The sequence below is a fragment of the Callionymus lyra genome, chromosome 16, assembly GCF_982586985.1.
Source record: "Callionymus lyra chromosome 16, fCalLyr1.hap1.1, whole genome shotgun sequence".
Lineage (NCBI taxonomy): Eukaryota > Metazoa > Chordata > Actinopteri > Syngnathiformes > Callionymidae > Callionymus > Callionymus lyra.
Window position 1 is genome coordinate 15,221,532 of NC_141833.1, and position 17,348 is coordinate 15,238,879.

A 17,348-nucleotide genomic window follows, 5' to 3' on the forward strand; every position below is an offset into this window, starting at 1 on the left:
CTTTCAGATTATATTCTCTATATACCTTGAATTATATTTTCCTTGAGTAAAAACAGTGAACACTAAAAAAGCTCAATCAAAGAAGAATCAAAGAACATTGACTTGTACAAGGATAGTTGACTTTAATTTATTTGTATTTCATTTCATCTCATACAGTTAAAGGTTTCCATGCTGTGATGTCCAGATTTACAATATACATTTGTGGATCAACAGTCGACACTTATGGAGGAAACTTTATCCTGCAGCACAGAAACACACAACGACACCGACTTCCACGCGCCTCAAATAAATAACAACACACTCAGAGATACTGCAACACGACTCACACGCTGGTTCCAACTAGTTTCAGGTCATCTAAGGTCATGCTCAGAACTTCCTGCTCCAGCTGTAGCTCCCGCTCTGCTACATGAGAAACACTCTTCAAGGTCACTCAGTCCAAACGGTGGATGAAGTTCTCCGGGAAAAGTCCTTTCGGGGCAGAAGTTCCCAAAGTGTTCCAGTCGTCTTCCTTGATCCCAGTGAGCCAACCAGCATCCTGAACATGTCCGGAAATTAAGTATTTTAAATGTTAAAACTAGTTTTTTTAATTAAAATTATTTTTTATTTGTTGTATTCTATTTTTTAATTATACTTAAAATAGTGAAAGTTATTTTTTTAAATTAAATATTGAATAAAAACAATGTGTATATTGAACTTTATACAACTTTAAATAAACTTGAATTAAATTGAAAATTATTGTAATTTTAAACAATTAAAAAACCCAATATTTTCAAAAAACATATTTTTACGACATAAAGTTTAATATTCTTATTCCAATCGTTCAAAAATAAATATTCAAAATTCAATTTTTTTCAATCCGTAGCCTTTTAAATTCAATATAAAAATGTTGATATAGTAGATCCAGCAGACATTACCAGTAGAGCACCGAGTTACTTGATTGAACTTTCAGCCAATAATGTGACATATATTATATTATACATTATTTTATTTTATTTTTATTTATTTTTTATGAAAAAATTCTGTATGTTCTGTGGTTATTAGAAAAAAACAATTTCAATAAATCAATAAAGTTTTACCTTACCTTACCTTACCTTATATATATATATATATGCTACTAATTATTAAATATTTAATTTTAAAATATAGGAATTGGAATTTTATAATTAATTACAAATAATTATAATTACAATTTTATTTTGTGTGTATTTTATATCTTGAAAAATCTTAATTTTGAAAATATCCTCAGTTTTAATCAATTATTTAATTAAAAACCAAATTAAAACATTCAATCTATAAAAAATTCAATCCAATTATTAAAATAAATATTTAAATAATAATAATTAAACCATTCAATACTCTGATGACACTGATCTCCCTCCATATGTCTGATGTTGATTTTAGTTTCTTCACTGGTTTGTGTATATTTTTCATGTTTTTTTTCAACACTTGAAGTAGTTCCTCAGACTCACCTGATCTTCTGCCGACACGGTTGGAATCACGAGCACGACGTCTCCTCGTTTCAGCTCCAGCTCGTCGGAGTTAGCGGCTTCGAAGTCGTGCATGGTCTCCACCTGCAGACGATATATATATATATATATATATATATATATATATAGATATACTGGTCAGTTCACGTCTCCCCCCCGACTCCCGCCTCAGTCACTCACCCGGTAGAGGAACTGTTCCGGGAGCGAAGACCCTCCCCCCGACGCCGTCATGTGTTTGATTTTGGGGTCGGCGCCGTCGCTGAGGGTCGTCGGCGAGATGATGTCCACGTCTCGGTCGTCGTCGCCTTCGTTGCTGGAGGCCGGTTCGATGACCACCGATGGGATGGACATCTTCTCCTGGCGGTCGATGATGACATCATCAGCAAACAATGGAACTTTGTTCACTCGGTTATAAACAGGTTTTCCATTGAGAAACCAGCGTAACCAGGAAGCTTAATGGATAATTATCACTTGATTACTTTCACTCATTTACTTATGTGTCTAAGAACTTTCTGAACTGTAGTTTTCAGTAGATTACTTTTGTATCCAAGTTCTTTCTGTACTCAAATACTTCTACTCATTTACTTATGTGTCTAAGTACTTTCTGTAATTGAGTACTTCCACTCGATTACTTTTTTATCCCAGTTCTTTCTTTACTTGAATACTTCTACTCATTTACTTATGTGTCTAAGTACTTTCTGTACTTGAGTACTTTGACTCAATTACTTTTTGTATACCAGTTATTTCTGTACTCGATAACTTTCACACATTTACTTATGTGTCTATGTACTTTCTGTTCTTGAGTACTCTCACTCGATTATTTTTGTATTTGAGTACTTTCACTCAATTACTACGTGACTAAGTACTTTCTGCACTGGATTACTTTCACTCAATTTCTTATGTATCAGACTTCTTTCGGTACTCGGGTACTTTCACTTGACTTCTAATGTATCTGAGATCTTTCTGTACTGGAGTATTTTTCCATGGTTACTTTTGCATCACAGTACTTTCTGTTCTTGAGTACTTTCACTCAACTACTTTTGTATCCCAGTACTTTCTGTACTTGAGTACTTTCACTCAATCACTTATGAATCTAAGCGCTTTCTGTACTTGAGTACTCTCACTCGATTACGTTTGTATCCCAGTACTTTCTGTACTCGAGTACTCCCACTCAATTACTTATGTGACTAAGTACTTTCCGCACTGGAGTACTTTCACTCAATTACTTTTGTATCCCAGAACTTTCTGTACTCGATTACTTTCACTCATTTACTTATGTGTTTAAGTATGTCTGAGTACTATCACTTGATTAGTTATTACAATTGGTTGGCTGGGCGGCAAAGCAAAGCTGTTCAGGCCAAAGTTACTGTGAGAGTGTTGTTGAAGTGATTTATACTTATGTTGAGTTTGAAAGTTAGAATGTTGTTTTTCATGTAAACCTTGTGGTAATTATTCATAATTACATGTTATTCAAATTGAAAATGAGGAAAATGTTAATGACAGTTTGGGAAAAAGGTCTTTAAAGAGCCAAAGTTTGAGAGCTGATTAATTTCTTTGCCATGAACACTACGATGGAACCTACCTCAGCTGTGCTGGAAACCGGAGACTCAACCGTAACCTGCGAAGAGAAACATGTCCATCAAACAAATGTTTTTATCTTGTGACAAGTCTAGACGGGACTCACGGCAGCTTTCACTTCCTTCGGGCTCTCGGCCATCGTTGTTTCTCCTTCATCTGGAGCCTCGTGGGTCGATGGAGGAGCTTCTTCCACCTCCGTGTCGACCGGACCAGAAGCTTCATCAGCACCGGGAGCTTCAGGGCTGTTTGCAGATTCCTGGCTTTCTTCATTCTGGGATCGAATTTGAAAATAAGTTCTTTGTTTGTTCAGCGAACAATGTGAGTCGCTCACCATTTGACCAAAGTCAGGAACAAACGACGGCTCAGCAGGAGGTTCCTTCACGAGGACACGACAGAGACAGAAAACATGGTGAGCATCGAAACACACCGGAAATAGTGTTGAAGTCGTTCCTAATGGGAAGCAATTTCTATAGAGGAGTGACTGGAGACTAGTGTCGGGGGGTCAAGGGGTCCACCAGGCTGGCCCTCTACTCACAACTGGGACTTCTGTGCCGTCTAAACTAGAATATGAAGGAACTCAAATACCTTCTCCACATTGAGTTCTTTGAACTTCCCAAAAGTTTGGTTTGAGTCTTCAGAGTTTCCTGCTGCCACTGAGGCCCAGCTCGTGTTACTAGACTCCGGCCGGGTTTCCAGCCAGACATCTGGTGAGCGTTTGGTGAGCGGGTCAACACCGAACTCATCGCCGTCTCCTGGACCTTCGGCGAAGGGGTCGGAATCAAACATGCCTGTGTCTACCTGGTGTCCCGCAAACGGATCCGAATCAAACGCACCTTTTTCTCCCTGACTTTCTGCGAATGGATCCGAATCAAACGCACCTGTGCCTTCCCGATGTTCCGCAAATGGATCGGAATCAAACGCACCTTTTTCTCCCTGACTTTCTGCGAATGGATCCGAATCAAACGCACCTCTTTCTCCCTGACTTTCTGCGAATGGATCCGAATCAAACGCACCTTTTTCTCCCTGACTTTCTGCGAATGGATCCGAATCAAACGCACCTCTTTCTCCCTGACTTTCTGCGAATGGATCCGAATCAAACGCACCTATGCCTTCCTGATGTTTTGCAAACGGATCCGAATCAAACGCACCCTTTTCTCCCTGACTTTCTGCAAATGGATCGGAATCAAACCCACCCGTCTCTGCCTGACGTTCACTGAACGGGTCGGTATCAAACGCACCCATATCTACCGTATTTTCAAAAGCAGAGCCTGTTCCTTCAGAATAAGAGTCTGAAACCACCGCGGCGTCACCGGTCAGTCCGCTCTGACAGCTGCGCTCAACAGTCCTGTCAAAGTTCTGACTGCCCGTCCACTCCTCTGCGGTCTCGTACTCAGACCCGGACCCGTCAGGGGACCTGGACCGAGCTTCCACACAATACTCGGGGCTCAGTGAGTTCTTGAGTGAGGGGGGTGACCATGTGTGGGGCGGCGGGTGATCCTGACTGCTGACCTTCTCCTCCTCCGCCTCGGTATCTTCAGGTGTCTGCTCAGGTGTCTGCTCAGGTGTCTGCTCAGGTGTCTGCTCAGGGTCAACCATGGGTGGATCGGGGGTCTCCTCTGGAGGTCCTTCTTCTGCCTCGGAAGAATCGTGAGCAGCAGCTTCTTCGGTGCTCGACACGGACTCTTCCTTCGCTGCCGGAGTTCCAAAGTCAGCAGACCAGTCGGCGACGAAACCTGTGTCAGCTTCCTGCTGTGAGAGGAGGAGTTACATTACGTGAACATTATGATAGTAAATATTAATACTCTAGTGAACAATATGATAGTAAACATTAGGATTCTAGTGAATATTAGCATTCTAGTGAACATTATGATAGTTAACATTATGATTCTAGTGAACATTATGATAGTAAACATTAGGATTCTAGTGAACATTATGATAGTAAACATTAGAATTCTAGTGAACATTATGATAGTTAACATTATGATTCTAGTGAACATTATGATAGTTAACATTATGATTCTAGTGAACATTATGATAGTAAACATTATGATAGTTAACATTATGATTCTAGTGAACATTATGATAGTAAACATTATGATTCTAGTGAACATTATGATAGTAAACATTAGGATTCTAGTGAACATTATGATAGTAAACATTATGATAGTTAACATTATGATTCTAGTGAACATTATGATAGTTAACATTATGATTCTAGTGAACATTATGATAGTAAACATTAGGATTCTAGTGAACATTATGATAGTTAACATTATGATTCTAGTGAACATTATGATAGTTAACATTATGATTCTAGTGAACATTATGATAGTAAACATTAGGATTCTAGTGAATATTAGCATTCTAGTGAACATTATGATAGTTAACATTATGATTCTAGTGAACATTATGATAGTAAACATTAGGATTCTAGTGAACATTATGATAGTAAACATTAGAATTCTAGTGAACATTATGATAGTTAACATTATGATTCTAGTGAACATTATGATAGTTAACATTATGATTCTAGTGAACATTATGATAGTAAACATTATGATAGTTAACATTATGATTCTAGTGAACATTATGATAGTAAACATTATGATTCTAGTGAACATTATGATAGTAAACATTAGGATTCTAGTGAACATTATGATAGTAAACATTATGATAGTTAACATTATGATTCTAGTGAACGTTATGATAGTAAACATTATGATTCTAGTGAACATTATGATAGTAAACATTATGACTCTAGTGAACATTATGATAGTTAACATTATGATTCTAGTGAACATTATGATAGTTAACATTATGATTCTAGTGAACGTTATGATAGTAAACATTAGGATTCTAGTGAACATTATGATAGTTAACATTATGATTCTAGTGAACATTATGATAGTAAACATTATGATAGTTAACATTATGATTCTAGTGAACATTATGATAGTTAACATTATGATTCTAGTGAACATTATGATAGTAAACATTAGGATTCTAGTGAACATTATGATAGTTAACATTATGATTCTAGTGAACATTATGATAGTTAACATTATGATTCTAGTGAACATTATGATAGTAAACATTAGGATTCTAGTGAACATTATGATAGTTAACATTATGATTCTAGTGAACGTTATGATAGTAAACATTATGATTCTAGTGAACATTATGATAGTAAACATTAGGATTCTAGTGAACATTATGATAGTTAACATTATGATTCTAGTGAACATTATGATTCTAGTGAACATTATGATAGTTAACATTATGATTCTAGTGAACATTATGATAGTAAACATTAGGATTCTAGTGAACATTATGACAGTAAACATTAGGATTCTAGTCAATATTATGATAGTAAACATTATGATTCTTGTGAACATTATGATAGTTAACATTATGATTCTAGTGAACATTATGATAGTAAACATTATGATTCTAGTGAACATTATGACAGTAAACATTAGGATTCTAGTCAATATTATGATAGTAAACATTATGATTCTAGTGAACATTATGACAGTAAACATTAGGATTCTAGTCAATATTATGATAGTAAACACTAGGATTCTAGTGAACATTATGATCGTAAACATTAGGATTCTAGTGAACATTATGATAGTTAACATTATGATTCTAGTGAACGTTATGATAGTAAACATTATGATTCTAGTGAACATTATGATAGTAAACATTATGATTCTAGTGAACATTATGATAGTAAACATTAGGATTCTAGTGAACATTATGATAGTTAACATTATGATTCTAGTGAACATTATGATTCTAGTGAACATTATGATAGTTAACATTATGATTCTAGTGAACATTATGATAGTAAACATTATGATTCTAGTGAACATTATGACAGTTAACATTAGGATTCTAGTCAATATTATGATAGTAAACATTATGATTCTTGTGAACATTATGATAGTTAACATTATGATTCTAGTGAACATTATGATAGCAAACATTATGATTCTAGTGAACATTATGACAGTAAACATTAGGATTCTAGTCAATATTATGATAGTAAAAACTAGGATTCTAGTGAACATTATGATCGTAAACATTATGATTCTAGTGAACATTATGATAGTTAACATTATGATTCTAGTGAACATTATGATATTAAACATTAGGATTCTAGTGAACATTATGATAGTTAACATTATGATTCTAGTTAACATTATGATTCTAGTGAACATTATGATAGTTAACATTATGATTCTAGTGAACATTATGATAGTAAACATTAGGATTCTAGTGAACATTATGACAGTAAACATTAGGATTCTAGTCAATATTATGATAGTAAACATTATGATTCTAGTGAACATTATGATTCTAGTGAACATTATGATAGTTAACATTATGATTCTAGTGAACATTATGATAGTAAACATTAGGATTCTAGTGGACATTATGACAGTAAACATTAGGATTCTAGTCAATATTATGATAGTAAACATTAGGAGTCTAGTGAACATTATGATAGTTAACATTATCATTCTAGTGAACATTATGATAGTAAACATTAGGATTCTAGTGAACATTATGACAGTAAACATTAGGATTCTAGTCAATATTATGATAGTTAACATTATGATTCTAGTGAACATTATGATAGTAAACATTAGGATTCTAGTGAACATTATGATAGTAAACATTAGGATTCTAGTGAACATCATGATCCTAGTGAACATTATGATCCTAGTGAACATTATGATCCTAGTGAACATCATGATCCTAGTGAACATCATGATCCTAGTGAACATTATGATCCTAGTGAACATCATGATCCTAGTGAACATCATGATCCTAGTGAACATCATGAGCTTAGTGAACATCATGATCCTAGTGAACAACATGAGCCTAGTGAACATCATGATCCTAGTGAACATCATGATCCTAGTGAACATCATGATCCTAGTGAACATCTTGATCCTAGTGAACATCATGATCCTAGTGAACATCTTGATCCTAGTGAACATCATGATCCTAGTGAACATCATGATCCTAGTGAACATCATGATCCTAGTGAACATCTTGATCCTAGTGAACATCATGATCCTAGTGAACATCATGAGCTTAGTGAACATCATGATCCTAGTGAACAACATGAGCCTAGTGAACATCATGATACTAGTGAATATCATGATCCTAGTGAACATCATGATCCTAGTGAACATCATGACCCTAGTGAACATCATGACCCTAGTGAACATCATGATCCTAGTGAACATCATGATCCTAGTGAACATCATGATCCTAGTGAACATCATGATCCTAGTGAACATCTTGATCCTATTGAACATCATGATCCTAGTGAACATCTTGATCCTAGTGAACATCATGATCCTAGTGAACATCATGAGCTTAGTGAACATCATGATCCTAGTGAACAACATGAGCCTAGTGAACATCATGATACTAGTGAATATCATGATCCTAGTGAACATCATGATCCTAGTGAACATCATGATCCCAGTGAACATCATGAGCCTAGTGAACATCATGATCCTCGTGAACATCATGAGCCTAGTGAACATCATGATCCTCGTGAACATCATGAGCCTAGTGAACATCATGATCCTAGTGAACATCATGATCCTAGTGAACATCATGATCCTAGTGAACATCATGATCCTAGTGAACATCATGAGCCTAGTGAACATCATGATCCTAGTGAACATCATGATCCTAGTGAACATCATGATCCTAGTGAACATCATGATCCTAGTGAACATCCTGATCCTAGTGAATATCATGATCCTAGTGAACATTATGATCCTAGTGAACATCATGATCCTAGTGAACATCATGATCCTAGTGAACATCATGATCCTAGTGAACATCCTGATCCTAGTGAATATCATGATCCTAGTGAACATTATGATCCTAGTGAATATCATGATCCTAGTGAACACCATGAGCCTAGTGAACATCATGATCCTAGTGAACATCATGATCCTAGTGAACATCATGATCCTAGTGAACATTATGATAGTAAAGATTAAGACTCTAGTGAACATTATGATAGTAAACATTAAGACTCTAGTGAACATTATGATAGTACACATTAAGACTATAGTGAACATTATGATAGTAAACATTAAGACTATAGTGAACATTATGATAGTAAACATTAAGACTCTAGTGAACAATATCATTGTGAACATGAAGACTCTAGTGAACATTATGATAGTAAACATTAAGACCCTAGTGAACATTATGATAGTTAACATTATGACTAGTGAATATTATGATAGTAAACATTAAGACTAGTGAACATTATGATCGTAAACATTAAGACTCTAGTGAACATTATGATAGTACACATTAAGACTCTAGTGAACATTATGATAGTAAACATTAAGACTCTAGTAAACATTATGATAGTAAACATTAAGACTCTAGTGAACATTATGATAGTTAACATTAAGACTCTAGTAAACATTATGATAGTAAACATTAAGACTCTAGTGAACATTATAATAGTAAGCTCTAAGACTGGTGAACATTATGATAGTAAATCTGGTGAACAAGTGTGCAGTGAACATGGTGCGACTCGCTCTATACTTACATTCTGTGTCGGTTGAGCCTGAAAACAAAAATGAATGTTAATTTCATTGACATTGTTTGACCTTTGAACCGTGCACACGTGAATGAACGTGAACTCACCGACCACATGTCCCAGGGAACCGCCGTCTGGACACAAGAGAGGGATTAACAACTACTACCCTCCAGGGATGATGCAGGTGTGAGTGAGGCTGTTACACACCTGAGGAATGGGTGAGACGCTGTCATCTGGCTGGAAGGCATCAAAGTCCAGGTCCAGGAGAGACTCTCCGGGCCTCTCGTTGGGCTGAGGGGCCGCAAAAAAAAACAGAGGTCAACGAGGTCACGTGACTTTAAAAGATGAAAAAAGCGCTTCACACCTGCGACGGTGACGGCGCCGGTAGAAACTCTCCTCCGAACAGATCGATGATCTGCTCCTCCGCCACCTCCTTGCTGGGGGTCGCCTTGGGCGGGGGGGGCACGGGGGGCCCCTGCTTGTGCTGCCGGGACACACACACCAACTTTAGACACACAACTTTGTGTAGTAGCACCAGCGGTCCGGTCACGACGACACGTGAGCTAAACGAGTCTCAAGAGACTATTCTGGGATGTGAAGCCGCGATGTCGCAGGAAAGACGCGGCGAACAGTGAGTCACCGCGGCGACCGAACGTGAGCAGCAGATGGACGCCGCCGGCACGAGGACGGAGCGCGAGAAAGTGACGACGACGCCGTCCAGGAAAAGATCACAAAGACACTCTGTGATGGTTGGACTTGCACCTCCGTGATTGGTTTGTTATTTTCAGACATTGTTATATTCGGACGCGTGAGGAGAATATCAAACTTTATCAGTCATTATCAGGAATATTATTGGTTTAATTTAACTTGGAAAAGTTCTTTCTTTTTATATATGAATAATTGATTTAAATCATTTGTATATATTGAAAGGCTGAAAGGTATTTTTAAAATGATTTATTTTTGTAATATTGGCAATATTATATAAATCATTAACATTTTTTATTGAATTTAAAGGTTACAAATTTAAAGTTATTTTATTTAGAATATCAACAGCTGTGTTATAAAATATTTATTATTGAATTTATTATTGAAAAAAAACCCAACAATTCATCTTTCAATAAAAAAAACCTTTTTATACGAATTAAGAATTTATTGAATTAAATAATTCAACAGAAACACATCTTTCAAAGCTTTTAACAATTAACAAAAAAAATAAAAAATTAATTAATCATTTGTTATTCTAAAAATCCAATAACTCAAATACATTTTCTATTTTCTTTTAAATAAAGCCTTTTTAAAATAAATATAAAAATGTCTGTATAGTATTGGCAACATAGAAAATGCATTCATTTTGAAAGTATTTTTTATGTTTTAATGAACCTTTACAAACAGATTTTAACCTTTTAATATAGAAGATTATGAATTAAATATTCAAAAGAAAAACGTTAATGTTTAGAATAACACAAAATTCAAATTTTCAACATTTATATTTAAACCATTCAACCTTTGTTTGTCGTCAAAAATGTTCTTTGCTGTTTGTTGTGTTTGTACGGTGTCCTTGAGGAGCCAAAAAGGCGCCTAACATAAGATGTGTAAGTGTAACTAGTTCATGTGTTTCTTTGGTCCAATGTTTGGGTTTGGACCTGGTCTGGAGTTACCTGCATTGGGGACTTGGGTCTCGGGGGTCCAGGGGACACTGGCCGCAGCATGTGGTTCGAGGGGGGGTCCGGGCTCTCGGGCGGACTGTCGTCCTCTGGAGGCGAAGGGGTTCTGGCCAAACGCAGCGGACCGGAATCGCTGGAGAAAAAAAACAAACATGAACTTCTCGTCCTCTTCTCCCTTCACTGGTGGTGGTCATAATGTTCTGGCCTTGTGTTGAGAGCAGTAGTGGACGTGAGGAAGACTCACCTGGGGGCTCCCTGGATGGTGAACATCTTGTCGGCGTGCTGCTCGCTCAGGTGGGTCATGACCTCGTACAGCTGCCTGCACACCTGCACAACACAGTCAAGATGGAGTCCGAGGTCGGAGGGGAAGCGGCTCAACTCACGGTGGAGATCTCGCGGTGAAACCTGGCCTCCAGGCTGGTCACGCTCTTGAAGGTGCTGATGTAGAAGCCCACTCGGCTGTGGACACATAGATGTGAGGGACGAGAAGTTAGGAGACAACAGGAAGTTGGATTCTTTTAAAGCAAGTTCTTTATGTGACTCGCTCAAAGAACACCGGTGTAGGCTCTGGTTGACAGGGAAGTGAGTGGTACACAGGAAGTGATGTCATGGATGTGTCATGTGACCTCACCCGTCCCAGAGAGAGGGCAGCTCGTCCTGCAGTCCAACGTTGAGATCGTCGAACACTCGCTGAGCCTTCCTCAACTCTTCGTCAGCCTGAGACACAAATACTCTTGAGTCAACCTCCATGAGTCGTAAACACACCCACATTAATATATATACACAAATGTATTCATATACACACCCACATTAATATATATACACATATGTATTCATATACACACCCACATTAATATATATACACATATGTATTCATATACACACCCACATTAATATATATACACATATGTATTCATATACACACCCACATTAATATATATACACATATGTATTCATATACACACCCACATTAATATATATACACAAATGTATTCATATACACACCCACATTAATATATATACACAAATATATTCATATACACACCCACATTAATATATATACACAAATATATTAATATACACACCCACATTAATATATACATAATATATTCATATGCCCGCGCCCACATTAATATATACACAAATATATTCATATACACACACACATTAATATATACACATATATATTCATATACACACCCACATTAATATATACACATTCATTAATATATACACTTACATTAATATATACACATACATTAATATATACACACACAGACATTAACATATACGCATACATTAACATATACGCACACATTAACATATACTTATACATTAATATATACACATACATTAACATACTGTATATGCACACATTAACATATACGCATACATTAATATACATATATACACACACACATATGTATATATATATATATATATGTATATATACACATACATTAACATAAACAAATATATTAATATACACACACATTATCACATACATATTTATATATATACACATATATATATAATGTGTGTATATATTCTGTGTGTACACATAACATATACACATATATATATATATTCATATATACACACACATATATATATAATGTGTGTATATATTCTGTGTGTACACATTAATATATACACACACTCATGCACATACACACACAGAGAGACACATACAGTATATAGACACACACACATAAACATGAAGGAAGACACACAATACACATAAATACACATATACAGTATATACACAGACACATATTCACCAACACACATGCACACACAAACATATAGGCAATCACATGAACACACAGACATACTCTTACACTAACATATACAGACACACACATATAAAGAGGTACAGACCCACATATAGCCATATACAAACAGAGACACACACTCCAGTAACACAGTAACATTGTAGAGATAACATGTGAATCCATGAGGATCTGGAGAAGAAGTCACGGACCTTCATCATCTTGCGGTCGCTCTTCATGCCGGACGCCTGCAGAGTCTCCACGTGATGGCGAGCGCTGTCGTAGTCGATGAGCTTCCTGCTGCGTTTAGCCACGCGAGTCTGAAACACAACAACACAACAACTTCATCACTCTCTGGTCCGGAACACGTCGTTCTTCCGGGAGGGTCACCTTCAGATCCGGGAACTGCAGCAGGTACCCGTCCAGGTTCAGGAGCGTGGAGTCCACCAGCTTGTTGTGAAAGTCTTCCCACAATGCATCGCAGTCCTGCGGGAAACAGGAAGTGTCGGTGAATCACGACTCGCGCGGAGACGGTTCAGGTCCGGACCTTCCCGATGGTCAGGACGTCCTCCTTGCCGTGCCAGTCCGGTTCGTAGACTTCATGGAGAGACTGCGTCAGGTTGATGGACGCCTGCTGCATCCCTGCCACGTTTGTCAAGGTCATCAGAGGTCACGACCTTCACACGTGTGTGTGAGACTTTTTACCTTTTATTGCCGCCATGTACGACTTCATTTCTCTCTGCAGCCGACCACCTTCGGACTGACCCACAACAACACAATCGTGGTCAATACAACAAACACACAAACACACTTTGATCACGACTCTCACCTCCTGCCTCCTGAAGTTGATGACCACTTGTTCGAACTGTTCATCTTTGGTCTCGTCCGCCTTCCCCAACTTCTGCAGAACCTGAACACACAATCAAAGTTCTGTTGGACCTGAACACACATTCAAAGTTCTGTTGGACCTGAACACACAATCAAAGTTCTGTTGGACCTCAACACACAATTAAAGTTCTGTTGGACCTGAACACACAATCAAAGTTCTGTTGGACCTGAACACACAACCAAAGTTCTGTTGGACCTGAACACACGTTCAAAGTTCTGTTGGACCTGAACACACAACCAAAGTTCTGTTGGACCTCAACACACAATTAAAGTTCTGTTGGACCTGAACACACGTTCAAAGTTCTGTTGGACCTGAACACACAACCAAAGTTCTGTTGGACCTGAACAAACATTCAAAGTTCTGTTGGACCTGAACACACAATCAAAGTTCTGTTGGACCTCAACACACAATTAAAGTTCTGTTGGACCTGAACACACAATCAAAGTTCTGTTGGACCTGAACACACGTTCAAAGTTCTGTTGGACCTGAACACACGTTCAAAGTTCTGTTGGACCTGAACACACAATTAAAGTTCTGTTGGACCTGAACACACGTTCAAATTATGTTGGAATAAGGATGAAGATGAAGATTAGGATGACCACGACCATGACAATAATATTGCAATAATGAAGATTAAGATTCATTAAGAAAAGATGATGATGATGATGATGATGATGATGATGATGATGATGATGATGAAGATGAAGATGAAGATGACAATGATGGTGATGGTGCTGGTGATGAAGATGAAGATGATGAAGAAGATGAAGATGAAGATGATGACAATGATGATGATGACGATGACAATGATGGTGATGATGAAGATGAAGATGAAGATAATGAGGATTAAGATGATGAAGATGAAGATAATGAGGATTAAGATGATGAAGATGAAGATGAACTTTCATCATCATGATGATGATGATGATGATGATGATGATGATGATGATGATGATGAAGATGGTGATGGAGATGAAGATGACAATGATGGTGATGGTGCTGGTGATGAAGATGATGAAGAAGATGGAGATGAAGATGATGACAATGATGATGATGACGATGACAATGATGAAGATGAAGATGATGATTATGATGATGAAGATAATGATGATTAAGATGATGAAGATAAAAATGAAGATGATGAAGATGATGATGATGATGAAGATGACAATGATGGTGATGATGATGATGAAGATGATATAGATGAAGATAATGATGATTAAGATGATGAAGATGAAGATAATGAAGATGATGAAGATTATGATGATGACGATGATGAACATGAAGATTATGATGATGAATATGAAGATGATGAAGATGATGAACATGAAGATGATGAAGATGATGAAGATAAAGATAAAGATAAATATAAAGATAAAGATGATGAAGATAAAGATGAAGATGATGAAGATGAAGATGACGATGATGAAGATGATGAACATGAAGATGAAGATGATGAAGATGATGAAGATAAAGATAAAGATAAATATAAAGATAAAGATGATGAAGATGATGAAGATGAAGATAAAGATGAAGATGATGAAGATGATGAAGATGATGAAGATGAAGATGTCAAGATGACTATGACGGTGATGACGAGGAGGGTCACCGACGATGACGACAACAGCAACGAAGACGACGATGATGACGAGCGTCGGTCAGTCCATGTCAGGACACAGAACATTTACGTGGAGCAGGAACAGCGTGTGGGGAGTGAGACGCACATGATGACACACACACACACACACACACACACACGCGCGCGCACACGCATACACACGCGCGCACACGCACACACCTCCTCCACCGGAGCCGGTGAAGGTGTGAGCGTTTAAGCCGCTTTACTTCACAAACTTCCATGGCGCCTTCACCTCAGCCTACACGCGCCGCTGTGACGTCACGGCGCTCGTAGGTCAAACCTATGTGCTCGTGTTACCGTCAGCGCGGCCTCACACCTCCTCCTCCTCCTCCTCCTGCTCCTCCTGCCCCCCAGTCCTGCTCCCTAGTCCTGCCCCCCAGTCCTCCTGCACGACCTCCCCTCGTCCTCGTCCCCTAGTCTCCTCGTCTCCTAACCTTGCTGTCCTCCCTCCATCTCGGCCTCATCCTTCAGACCTGTCGACCCCCCATCTTCTCCTCCTCCTGCACCCCCTCCTGACATCCTCTCTCCGTCAGTGGAGCCCCCCAGCACAGACACACGCACGGACCTCACCTTCTCCTGCGCACGATTCAGACGTTTCTGGACGTTCTTGGCGAAAATCCCTGTTTTAATTTCCGCCATGATGAAGCTCGAGCCGAGGTGGATTAGCAGCGACGAGGAGGGGGAGGAGCCTGCGTGCGTGCGTGCGTGCGCGCGCGCGTGTTCGGCGTCGAGCGTCCACCTCGAGAGAGAAATTGGAATTTTAAAAATAAAAATTCTTGTTTACACCGCAAAAAATGAAAATGTCATCAAGAGAATGTTGCTGTTTAAATGTACGTTTAATGCCCTTTAATAAAAATAATAATTGTAATATTTTTTAATTTGATATAATATTCATTACATTTTGAAATCAATATATATAACAGTTATTTCAAAATGCAATAATGAAACAAAATAAATAAAATGATAATAGAGTAATAAAATCATAAAATAAACACAAAAATTCATTATAAAATGATAAATAGGTAGGTAGGTAGAACTTAATTGAAATTGTTTGTTTTTTTCTCCAATTAGACACAGCAATACAGCAATTATTTATGAAAATAAAAATAAAAAAAGGACAAGAACAAATAGAAATAAAGAGAAAGAACGAGAAAGGACATAAACTACATACATAATACATCAACTACAATAAACAGTGGTTTCATATATACATATGTATGTCTGTATATATATGGAGGACGATAAATTGCATAAGTATATATAAATATATACATTAAAAATACACTAAATGTCAAAATAAATAAATAAATGTCTGGATAAATGTCAAAATAACTAAAGTACTTCTGATTTTATTTATGTATTTATAAATTTTGACTTTTATTTATTTATGTATTTATACATTTTGTTTTTTATACATTTATTTATCCTTATGTCATTCATTATCCTTCATACATATATACACAACAACAACAACAACAACAACAACAACAACAACAACAAATCAATTGTTAAGCCTTCAAACACAAACCAAACTAAATAAACTACAACATAAAAACAAAAATACCATTTGTGCCAATCTATATAATGAAAGAAAGAAACTACAATTAAAGTTCTACTGAAATAGTACCTGCACGTGAACCACAAAATCCTTCACATCATGTCAATAAACATGTCAACATAATTTTTCATGTATTCCTACTTTAATAAGCATATAAAACACACACATA

General features: G+C 37.1%; 1 protein-coding gene across 1 annotated transcript; it reads right to left on the reverse strand.

Annotated features, from left to right (window-relative positions):
* Window positions 1-102: 102 nt before the first annotated feature.
* Window positions 103-16,298, reverse strand: amph (amphiphysin). The gene is made up of 21 exons (XM_087811827.1): window positions 16,192-16,298; window positions 13,923-14,003; window positions 13,799-13,853; window positions 13,641-13,735; window positions 13,484-13,579; window positions 13,306-13,413; window positions 11,953-12,038; window positions 11,705-11,780; window positions 11,566-11,648; window positions 11,316-11,454; window positions 10,022-10,141; window positions 9,865-9,948; window positions 9,765-9,791; window positions 9,667-9,684; window positions 4,575-4,814; window positions 3,397-3,441; window positions 3,172-3,336; window positions 3,070-3,105; window positions 1,668-1,844; window positions 1,470-1,571; window positions 103-535 (listed from the first exon to the last, which is right to left on the reverse strand). The coding sequence occupies exons 1-21, from the start codon at window positions 16,258-16,260 to the stop codon at window positions 431-433; spliced, it is 2,007 nt and encodes a 668-aa protein (XP_087667953.1). The 5' UTR covers window positions 16,261-16,298; the 3' UTR covers window positions 103-430.
* Between the last annotated feature and the right edge of the window lie 1,050 nt (window positions 16,299-17,348).